This window comes from Pollicipes pollicipes, unplaced genomic scaffold, assembly GCF_011947565.3.
Source record: "Pollicipes pollicipes isolate AB1234 unplaced genomic scaffold, Ppol_2.1 Scaffold_3087;HRSCAF=3621_pilon_pilon_pilon, whole genome shotgun sequence".
Lineage (NCBI taxonomy): Eukaryota > Metazoa > Arthropoda > Thecostraca > Pollicipedomorpha > Pollicipedidae > Pollicipes > Pollicipes pollicipes.
Window position 1 is genome coordinate 3314995 of NW_023596225.1, and position 12291 is coordinate 3327285.

Sequence of the window (12291 nt, forward strand, 5' to 3'; positions counted from 1 at the left end):
GAGGTGGTCCGCCGGCGGCGCGACGCGGGGAGGGCCGGGGTGGAGGTGGTCCGCCGGCGGCGCGACGCGGGGAGGGCCGGGGTGGAGGTGGTCCGCCGGCGGCGCGAGCCGGGGAGGGCCGGGGTAGAGGTGGTCCGCCAGCAATTGATCGGAGACGGCGCGGCGGCGGCCGGGGCGGTGCGGCGCAGAAGGGCAGGGTCGGCCCCGGGCGGGCGGGCCGCCGGACCGGCGCCGGCCTGTCCGAGTCGGCCGGCCGGCGGCGACGGCGGCGCCACCCGTGTCCTCCGCTGACCCGACACAGCCTCGGGCGGCCTGGCGCTGCGTCTCTGAGACACCGCCGGCGCGAGTGGTACCACCGGCCGTCGAGTGCTGGGCGGCGTGCGCGGCAGGCTCCGGTCGGCTCCGGTCCGGCTCCCTCGCCTGGTGAGCTCCGCAGCATGCTCCGGTCCGGCTCCCTCGCCTGGTGAGCTCCGCAGCTGTCTCTGGTCCGGCTCTCTCTCATAGTGAGCTCCGCAGCTGTCTCCGGTCCGGCTCCCTCGCCTGGTGAGCTCCGCAGCTGTCTCCGGTCCGGCTCTCTCGCCTGGTGAGCTCCGCAGCTGTCTCTGGTCCGGCTCTCTCGCCTAGTGAGCTCCGCAGCTGTCTCCGGGGACGACTGCGCCCCTGCTCCACGCTAGCCAGCGAGTTCCGTGCGTCAGCTGTGCTTGTTTAGTGCCCCTGGTAAGCTTTGGAATACTGAACTGCATGTGTGACGTTAGGTGCTGTATTGGTTGCTACTACGTGTGGCTGTTTGGACAATGTTTGGCCGAACATCTTAGACATGGACCTTCCCATTTCCGTGGACTGTCGTTACGTTTGGCTGGTGGTCATGACATTAATGAGAGCAGGGGGGTGACAACTAGGGGGATTGTCTCAAAACGGTAGCGCGCAATACAAGTAAAAAGGAAAATATCAGAACTCTTTCGACAGAGCTCGGCACCAAGCCATTGACAATCTAAACATACACCATGTACTGCTTACAGAAAGCACGTTGAACAACTATTATAACAGATAATTTTTTTGTTGAAAATGAAATACCGTCTCGGGTGCGATAATGAATAATGTTTTAGGACCCTCTCTTGCCCGGCATATTTTTGCATGTTTTTGTGATAGCGGATTACTGTAAATATGCACAATTGCGTGAGCCGTTGGTAGCCTTTTTTGTCAAGCATAGTGGCCTTAGGCATTCGACGATGACCAACATGCATCTGATATTTGGGGGAATTCGCAATAAAGCCTAGGAGACTGTTTGTGACATGTACCGCTTAATTTTGCGCACCAGCTAGTGAGTTGATTAACGGGTTTTATAACCCCACCAATTCAACTTACACCATGCACATAAATATGCCAACCACGTACTCTTTCGCAGATTTCTTTTCCACAACATCTTGCTCGTCGCCTTCCCTTGAAACCTTGCTATTAAGAAGCCCAAAGCGTGTCCCACGGTTCCTGGATCACAGTGTTTTTGGCCGCCAAACAAGTGACTATCCTCTCCTACAAACCAGAGCACAAATCTGTTGACTGCTAAACCTGGACCTCCATCTGTTGCTTGCCCCGTAGCTCAGGGTCTCCAGCCGTCCCCCGTCTCCCTTCCTGCTCCTTGGGCAACTCAGCCGTTCCCGCCATGTCGAATCCGGCCCACCTGGTGCGGAAGCAGAGCTCACGAGACTTGAAGCCGCCCTCGTCTGACCAGCTGGAGATGAAGGAGCTGCGCTCGCGGCTCGTGCCTCGCGTCAGCCGAGAGCCGGAGTACGGCGCCACCAACGCCGCCTTCGAGGAGCCGGCCGCGCTCAAGGTGCGATTGCAGGGTGGCCACCAACTCAGGCTTGGCTGGCCAGCAGCTAACCGCCTGTTTGGCCAAGTTGACTGTACCTAATCAACATTGTACTTATATTGTCTTTTTGTCTTGTTGCTATCCGGCATAGATATCAGAGTTCGTCAGATACGTGACTCCGTGCGCCACAGCTAAACCAATTATGTGATCGCTTTAAGACAGGGAATACAGCATATGTTCTCTTCAAAGAAAAAATACGCTTCGCATGTGCCTTTTTAGTCAAAGTTAAGATATTAATGCTTTTTAAGAATCATTGTACAGGCAAGTCAGATCATAATCGCAGCTGTTTTGTATTATAATTGCTAGGCTATCACATCATATGACGAATGAATACAAATATTTCCTGAAGAACTCCAAATCGTTGACCGATTCGTGGGGCAACTCAAGCCAACGTTGCGGTGCACAGTTTGTGGCCACGCGTCTGCAGCATCCGATCCGTTCTGGGAACTGAGCCTACCGATCCCGTGCATAGCGGACCAGGTGCGATTGCAGGATTAATTTGGCTTTGTCACCAAGGAAGAGAAAAGCCGACGTAGTCCATGTGCTAGAAACGCCGGAAGTGTCCCAAGAACTTCCAGATTCAGAGGTCAGGCATTCTTGTAGTGCACCTGAAATGATTCTCGCTGCAGCAAATTTAAAAAAGGCACACCTAATAGCACTGTGAACTCCTTTAACAGTGGTCTGGACCTGTTGCCGTAGTGTACCTACAGGGGGACTGCAAGTTCAACCTATACGTATAACCATCCTGGCGTGCTGCACTTGGACAATTACACGGCCCACTTAAAAACAACTTGTATGAGAGAGTGGTACAAGCACAAAGACTAAAGTTAAGCACGTCCGTTTGCGCCGCGCCAACAGCTGTACACCACACATGCTGTGCTTCGAGCTGGCCAATTGCTGAGCTGGTACCAACCTAAACGCCAGAACTCGAGGTAGTTATGGTCCCACCATACCTGCCACACACATTTCCACCGGTAATCCCGCCAGCTGATCGCTTTTGTACTTGCTAATTTTAGTTGTTTCCGTGACAGAATAAAGCCAGCTTTGCATGTAACAGAAAAGAATTCCCTACCTGATTCACTCTCCATAACACGAGGATCTTATACATAAAACACTCATTTTAAGCGACGATGTACTTTTTAGCGACTTGTAAAACTCAACTTTTACTTAAATGCATAGGCGAAGGCCAAACATAGGTATAGGCGTTGAAGAGAGCCTGAGTTGGAGGCAGCCAGGTATGGCATTTGTGGCGCTTACGGTGATGTTTTGTAGCCGTCTCTGTTACATGGTCTACAAAACTGCTTCAAATTGTGCAAAGCTGAACTCTAGATTCCCAAAGACATTACCTGCAGCATGCAGGCGCCATGTATTATTTCATTTATTTACGTTTGATAGGGAGCTTGTGATGAAGATAAACACCGCAAGTCTGAAGTCGACGAGGCTGCTCCATAAACCTCTTCATTATCTACCAGAGCCTTGTGGGACATACTAATTGTCTGCTTGTATGCTGTTACGAAACAGCTGGTTTCATTTCACTTTCCAACCATGCACCAAGAAGCTGAAGGTCTGACGGCACCTGATATTTGGATCAGGTGATCGTACCCGTGAGCATGTCCGGACATCGTGTGCATGTTCAATCCCAAACCGATATCCGCACGGAGACCAGGATTCCAAAGACCATATTTAATAGAACAAGAAGAACAAGAAGCTTAAATGATGTTTGGGCCAAACGGAGACTACAACAGGGTAGCGCTCAGGTATGTGTTTAATGAATTGAAACATAAATCTCTTTGGAGCCTTTAGTTGCTGTGAGCTGAGTTTTGACCCCTAGGGGCTAGGCATTGTCCTGACGTAACACAATCGACACCTTTGTGCTTATTTTCAGCTGGAGAATGGCGATGCGGACGTTCCACCAGCGAAGCAGCCGGAGCGGGAATCATGGGACAACAAATTCCAGTTTCTTTTGGCGACGATAGGCTATGCGGTCGGCCTCGGCAGCGTGTGGCGGTTTCCATATCTCACTCAGAGGAACGGTGGAGGTAGGTAGTTATCATCACGTTTAGTCCATGAGCCCGGAATATACCTGGATCTGCCTATGCTTGCCGGCCCGAGTACCCGACGCAAGGGCCAGACGGCACCTGAACACTGACAGCGATGCGTTAATACGGGATCCCAGGTGTGTTGCTGTATGATATGATTTATTATTTTAAGTGGCGACACTAGCAGATTTGAAGCCTCTTCCGGTCAGCCCGCGAAAGCACATCTGAAATTATTTGTTTGTATATGTTTTGCTGCCTTTGGTCTCGTTGAGATGAGCAGGAAATTCCAAAGAGGCAAACCACAACACATGCGGCGCAATTCTTCGCGCTTTTGCATAAGTTATGCAATCTTCGAAGCTGCGGCCATACCGGGTCAGAACATAAGGCTGGCCAGAGAAGGCTTAGAAGTCAGCACCACACAACGTGGTATAATTTTAAGGGTTACAAGTTTCCTACGATTTGGCGTGCAACAGCAAAGAGTGAACACGTTTTGTGAGGTTAAAGCTAATCGGGTCACTTGTGATGTGCTTCGTGATAAGTGGCCAATAGCACAGCGATGACGTCAGAAAATAAACACTGTTAACTGTTTCAGGGGCCTTTCTCATCCCGTTCTTCATCATGCTGTTCATACTGGGCATCCCTGTGTTCTACTTGGAGCTGGCGATTGGCCAGAGGCTGCGGAAGGGGGCCATCGGAGTCTGGAACCAGGTCTCCCCCTACCTGGGAGGCATCGGCATGGCCAGCTGCTTTGTGTCGCTCAACGTTGCGCTCTACTACAACACAATCATTGCCTGGTGCCTGTACTACTTGTTTCATGTAAGTGCAACCTGGTGTGCATTTGGCACACGCATGGAGGAAACCGTTTATGACATATTAAGGGAAATACAACCGGATCAGCTCGTTTTCGTTCCATGGCAGTTAAGCTGGTGTAATCACCAGGTGTGCAGAGAAGCACTGCCATATTCTCACATAGCACCGATGCATTTGGTGGACGGTACCCTTAAATGTATTGGGCCCGCCGTAATCTTTTCCACCCTCAGTTCGTCTCACACCAGAAATAGATGTGATTACGAAAGGGAGAGAGCCTTTCTAAAAGGAGCGTGCCAGTCCGAACAAACGGAGAACAACAAAACTAAACTCGATTTCCCACTTCTTCTTTCCCGGCGTCGTAACGCTGGGGGCTAGGCCACTGCCATGACGCTGTAGGTGACCTCAAAAGTGTTTATGATAAAGCAAGCAGTATTGCAGTGTGGGCAGCGAACAGCTGGCCGTCTATATGTCAGTCCGGCGAAACTTACGCGACTGCCTACGTATGATGTCGGATACGCTTCTTGGTAGGCCCAATGTCTTAAGTAAGTTCGATGTTTGAACTCGAAATGCCGTATGATGCATCCTATGCGTATGATGCATCCTATATATAATAGCATTGTTCCTATTTTCAGAGCTTGACATCCCACTTACCTTGGGCAGAGTGTCCCAGAGAATACTTTCCGAACAAGTCTTACACCGTCAACGAGGAATGCGAGGTACGCCAGCACGTTAGGCTCAGCAGCCTGAGAGGCATTCGTAAGCTTTGCTGAAAAACACGAAACGTTATAGTCTTGGGAATAGGGTTATAGCCTTGGGAGGTGATGTGGTAAGGGTTTAAATTGATGCGAGCATTGTTTCACCGTCGTGATATATGAAGGTTGGTTTTCATTATTTCACAAAGTGTGTCACTTTGGCGGGTGTAGTGTCTGCAATGCGTATAAACTCGGCAGACCGCTGTGTTGGTAGGTCAGCTGCCGCAGCCATCGCACGGAGGGGGAGGGGCTGTGTGAGCCAGTGAAGCACATGCTCACGGTGTGCTCGGCCGTCAGAAAGTCGACAATCATGGAAGACTTATTCTCCTTTGAACCATATTTGTTTCTGGGTCAGATAGATATACATTTGATGGAGGCATGTTTCTGTGGTCTCCGCGAGTCACTGGTGCTTCTGCGGCCCACAGCGATCTTCATGCATCAATTGTACTTTTATAACAGTAAAGTGACCCAAAACTTCCTGTACTTTCAACTTGTCCACGAAATCTGAATTGTGTAAAAACTGGACCTCATGCTCGTTCCGGATCATACTGCAATGCTTGAACAAGATCCCTAGTGGATTTTGCTTTTGTCGTTTACAAGCTTGTTGCTACGCCATGCCAGTGAATTAAGAGATGGTGAACTGTTGACACGACAGTATGAGAACAGCCATGGATCCAAAGAACGTGTATCACCATTGAGGCTCATCTCATTCACGCTATCTCTGGCGGGGGGGGGGGGGGGAGCTGGTAACGAATGATATCGTATTGGTATCTTACACAGCTGTGCCTGTCTGTATATCATTTACACGTGGGCGCAATGCAGGCTGTCCATCAGTGTTCAGATTTTGATTAATTTGTTATCCAAATGAGCACCCTATGCAGCACGGTTATATGCCACTTGGTACCTCCAGGTGAATTCTGGGCTCAGAACCATGAGCTATTCGGTGTTTGCACTTATTCGCTGACCCAACGACAGCTCATCGCCATAACAGCACGAAAAAACAGTTTGTCCTGGGAAATTCAGCACCACCTACTGCACATTCCACACGTTTATTCAATGCGCTCCTCGCTTGGTTTTTCTCATTCATGTAAGAGCAGTCTGGCCGCTGGCTCGGTGATGTCGAATACCAAATTTATAATTTACCGTTCCTTGCCAATCTATTTATCCTTAATTTCCATATGACATATCATAATAGGCTGGTAAGCCTATTGCAGGGGATTGTTTGATGCCTGAGTGAAGGTGTGCTGTGTGGTTGTAGCATAGGAGATCATGTATTTCACCATGCTTAACCTATGCATTTTCTCCTCCGGCCATTTACAGATTTGGTCCTGTCGATTCTAAACCTCACACGATTGCTGATAAAATCAAGTATCTGACGTATCTGAAATCTGATATCACCTATATATCTGATAAAATCAAAATCTGATATAGCTTAGCCCGTGTCCCACAATATTCATGCTGGCTTTTTGAGCAATACCGTTTCCTCTCAAATACGCTACACTCGGTTGTGTTCGCTTGTACCTCGATTCGCACATTGTTTTGTTTGCATGGTATGCACGTTGTAAAGCTATTTCACGTCCGTTTTGATCCCGATAGTAAGTAGGTGGTTTGGCAAGATGATCTGATTTTATTTGTGGCGTTCATCTTGAATGATGAATGATATATATATATATATATATATATATATATATATATATATATATACATGATTTGATGTGTACCTTGGATGGCATGTACGCAAGGTACTATTGTAGCACCACTTCACCACTTCATCCCATTTCATGCGAGCTCAATTATCATGTATATACATGCATATATATATATATACATGTATATACATGATTTGATATGGGCCTTGGATGACATGCACGCAAGGTACTATTGTAGCACCACTTCATGAATGGTGTCCCATTTCATGCGAGTTCAATTACGTGGCAGTTGAATTTCTCATGATTTTGACCAGCTCATGATAGTACAGTTTTCATAAACTTTGGCATGCATGTCCGAATGCATTTCTCATTCGCTGCGGAGTTGACCGCCCGAGTGGTAGGGATTTCTGGAGTTAAGAGATTGTAAAGCTTTCATGTACTGCCAGGACAACACGACCCAGACAATTTATCATTCAAGTTGCCCTGCTCGCGGCATCGAGGCTAAATAACGTAAAAAGTAGCATGATTTAGCAACTCCTACTTGATGAATAGCGTTGATATGCTTGATAAATACGGCATCTCTGCGGGTGATGTAGGTGCCACCAAACTGATCCATCACCGCTGTCTTTTACGTCGAGAAAAGCGGGGCGACTGAGCAGGCTAGGGCGGCAGCATCTGATCATGACGAGTTGAAACATTGCGGATCATGCTGACCGGACGTCAGAAGAAGCATTGTTTAGTCCAAAGACAGGCTGGAAGTCCTTGTTAGTGAGTTCCAAATGATACCTTATTTGGCACTGTCGTTGTTGGCGCATATCTTGCCGTCGTGGCAACTTTCTAGCCGTTTCCAACATTGGCCTTTCACTTCATCATTTTTTGTGATTTTCACACGTTTCGTAATTTTAGAGTCGGAACGGACGCCGCAACTTTACTTAACAACATTTACTGCTTGGTGCGTCATGACTTGGTGGTCGGCGCCGGTCGCTGCCGTCTGGTCTCCGGTTGAGTTTGATGAGTGTTGATGTTGCGCCATTCATAATCTAGGCTGTACTGACTATACTTGGCGACGAGCAAGTTGATGCCGCACAGATAACATGGCCCCACTTACTCATGGCACACGGAGTTTTTTTCGGCTCGTAAGTCGTAAAAGTTTCCAGATGGATAAATGATCGGGTCGAAAACAGAACCACTCTGTCGTGTGCGGCTCCACTTGAGAGCGCCATGAAGTCTCGCCCCTGGATTTGGCGCTGTTCCATTTCCAGAATGAGATGATCATCCATGATCAATGCATGAATTCTTGTGGGCATGATAAAACGGGGAAGGTTGTTTTGCCCGTAGGAAACCGTATCTGTTTTGGCTTTATGATGTCGATATCATTCAGGGTTAAGCCATTCGGGATCAAACGCAATAAGACCTGGAACGGCCCTGGCTGATGCTTTGGTTGCCACCATGATTTGGATGGGGTTAGATTGACTCAGTCCCGTGAATAACAAAACGGCGCGAATTCCGCACCATTGAAAGCAACTGCTTTCGACTAGAGCGGGCGGGTTATTCCAGTGATCCATATCAAGATTCTCTGCGTTAATGTTATAAAGGTGTATCTCTTAACATGCAATCTCCTGATTTTGGCACTGGAAATTTAGAGTGATATGCCTAGTTGCTTACATTTCATACAGCACGTTGATAATGACGCTAGTATTTTTATATCATGGAAGGAAATACTCATGTGAGACATGGCTTTGACTATTGTCAGCTGACGTGTAATTTGTGGAAGCGACGGGGCAAAATCTGCATGAAGGCGGACTAAGTTAGCAGGAAAAACGTACATCGTGCTCACAGAGTCTGAAAGCAGAGCCCCGATGGTACGAGGCTACACATCCATGTCGGCTGACGTCATGTCTGTGGCTGCAGGCCAACAGAGCTTTGATGGTACGAGGCCAAACATAGCTGTCGGACGAAGTCATGTCGGTGGCTGCAGGCCAACAGAGCCCCTATGGTACAAGGCCACACATCCCTGTCGGCTAAAGTCATGTCTATGGCTGCAGGCCAACAGAGCCCCGATGGTTCGAGGCCACACATAGCTGTCGGATGAAGTCATGTCTATGGCTGCAGGCCAACAGACCCCCTATGGTACAAGGCCACACATCCCTGTCGGCTTAAGTCATGTCTATGGCTGCAGGCCAACAGAGCCCCGATGGTTCGAGGCCACACATCCCTGTCGGCTAAAGTCATGTCTATGGCTGCAGGCCAACAGAGCCCCGATGGTACGAGGCCACACATAGCTGTCGGATGAAGTCATGTCTATGGCTGCAGTGCCCGACCAGACCCCCTATGGTACAAGGCCCACACATCCCTGTCGGATGAAGTCATGTCTATGGCTGCAGGCCAACAGAGCCCCGATGGTACGAGGCTACACATTCTTGTCGATTAACGTCATGTCTATGGCTGCAGGCTAGCAGCCCGACCGAGTACTTCTGGTACCGGGACACGCTGGACATCTCGTCGGACGTGAACTCACCACAGGGCTTCAACTGGCACATCGGCGGCTGCCTGCTGGTCGCCTGGGTCCTCACCTATCTCTGCATGGCCAAGGGCATCGCGTCGTCCGGCAAGGTCAGAGCACACGAGCTGCGACCGAGGTCAGGTCGGCCTCTGAGGACCAGTAAGCCCTCAGATTTAGAACATGAACGGCTGTGGTGTGTTAAGGCATGGGTCCGAGTTCGACCGGCAATGGAATCGATTCTCAAATCGTACCACCTCTTATTTCCCAGACCGGCAGCAACCACCACGTTACCGATACTCCGACCACTTCCCCATGTTCCGCTGCTGGGCTAAGGGGGACATTGTCACAAATTTAAAGGTCGCTCCCACTTCGGAGCGCAGATTAGAAGATCACCACACTAAATACAGGGCAACTTTGAAGCAATCGCAGCTTTAGCTTGCATTGCTTGCCCAGTTATGAATGCGATCCGATGCACGTCCGAATAACAGTTCGTTGGAAACGAGAGCAATAAAGAGTTGTTACAGGACGCGTCCATGCACCATTCAGGACGCCATCTTGCACTTTGTCTCGGACCAGATTTTTGACCTTATTTTCAAAAATTACAAAGCGTGATTAGCTACATCATTTTTATCAATGATGAGCGCTGCCACGTTCACGTACAAGAAGACCAATAACCACTTACATTCTCTGACGCTGGCAATGTCCTGGCACGCCACCAAACCCCCAGAAATGATTCAGATTACTGTACCATACAGTGGATGATACAATAGAGGCAAAATATGGAATGCCTGTTTCAGAGAGAACAGAGAGAACATCGTCACAGTCATAGCTACAGGCGCAACCACTGTACGTTCTCTCGGTCAGAGGTACATGTGCATTTCCTTTTCAGGTGGTGTACGTGACAGCCACCTTTCCGTACCTGGTGCTCATCATCTTCTTCATTAGGGGTGTAATGCTGGAAGGCATGGAGGATGGTCTTCGGCATCTCTTTACACCCGATGTAAGTGTCTCTTCCCGTCCTCTGTCCATCTCTCTCTCTCTCTCTCTCTCTCTCTCTCTCTCTCTCTCTCTCTCTCTCTCTCTCTCTCTCTCTCTCTCTCATCTCTCTCCCCTCTCTCTCTCTCTCTCTCTCTCTCTCTCTCTCTCTCTCTCTCTCTCTCTCTCTCTCTCTCTCTCTCTCTCTCTCTCGTCCTGTCTCTTTCGCTCCCTTTCTCTGTCTCTTACGCTCTGTGCCCACCCTTTTATCTCTCATTTTGTTCTCCCTCTACGTCTTTGTTCTTTTCACTTGTCTATCACTTTTCTTAAATATGTTACTCACTATCTCATTTGTGTTTTACTTTCAGCTTTCACCCTCGTCTTCCTTCCTTTTTCCCATTTCCCTCATGACCATTCTCTTAGCTCAAGAGGATTATCCCTCTTTCGCCAAACATGAACTGCCAGGGTACCCTCACACACCCCTCAGGTCCTTCCTTAATCACATCTTCTTGCTGTGTGTCACATCAGCTGTGGCTCTTTCTGAACTCAACCACACGAGCCTCACATTCGGCAATTATCAGCTCGCTTGGCAGGTCACAGAGATAATTGCTCATTTAGCTGTAGGAGAAGTTGTATAAGATTACTGCAGCATGATCTGGACGACAGCGACCAATTAACGCACAGTGCAGTGCACAATTGGTCGAGTACATCACTAATTCCCCATCAAGCTTTTCTCTTATTCTTCCTCCGGACATGCCGAGTCTCTTCTTGCCCATGAAGATCTTTTGCTACCCATCCGGGTTCTGTCTTTGCCGTAACTGTTAGTGCAGCGTGACGCTCTTTGTATTCAGAACGTTTCGCGAGCAACATAAGAGTCTCGCGTCTAACTACGCTGCTGTTTCCTCCGCACCTGCCCGTCGGATCGACCCGCACACAAAGGCTATTCGAGGCTGCTCAGACGAGGGTGAACGCGTAAGATCCGGACCATTCTGAAGGGCGCCGAGGCTGATGAATTCCTTTATGTAATAATGCAGTGAAAACCGATCTTTTGCTGATAGTTTTAGTGCTTTCAGACCCAATGTGATTAAATGTGTAGCTTCAATGCAATGACTTTTAATCAGTGCTTGCCAGATGTACGCTTTATGAATTCATACTGTACAAGTCATATCTATTGGCCCTTTTCTTTCAAAATCGACTGATTTTGAACCCATCGAATCCCATCGATCGAACCCATCCTGTAAATTTGGTATCTCTAGGTCTCTTGTTCCTCAGATCTCAGGGGGTCAAATTCCCCCCCCCCCACCCGAGCGAAGGGTATCCAACCGGCCACCCGGACGCCTGTTAATACACCAGCATACCATACTGGTGTGAAACATGCTAATAACGAATCACATTGGGGCAAGTAACAGGTGAGTTACTTACCATGAGCTCTGCAACGCAAAGCCTTCAGTAAGCACACCAAGAGGGCAAGAATTTCAGTAAAAACGTCCAAGCTTTCTCGCCATGTTTTTTGGGAAACGATATGACTTAACTCACGTTGCTATTACCGGCACGTGCCAAAATAGATAGAGTAGCTTGTCCACTTCAACACTAAGTTCTGAGCTTGTTCGATAAGTTACATTGTGTTTTACATTAAAACGCGGCTTGGTCTCATGTCTGGAACATTGGACATCATCGTCTTTTTAAAAGGAGT

General features: G+C 48.8%; 1 protein-coding gene across 1 annotated transcript in view; it reads left to right on the plus strand.

Moving 5' to 3' along the window:
- The first annotated feature begins 299 nt into the window (after positions 1-299).
- Positions 300-12291, plus strand: part of LOC119090524 (sodium- and chloride-dependent transporter XTRP3-like) — a 31026-nt gene continuing 19034 nt past the window's right edge. Inside the window, 7 exon segments of the mRNA XM_037213340.1 lie at positions 300-583; positions 1406-1831; positions 3756-3909; positions 4502-4725; positions 5352-5435; positions 9572-9733; positions 10513-10623. Coding sequence (XP_037069235.1) covers positions 1661-1831; positions 3756-3909; positions 4502-4725; positions 5352-5435; positions 9572-9733; positions 10513-10623 — 906 coding nt within the window. The 5' untranslated portion in view covers positions 300-583; positions 1406-1660.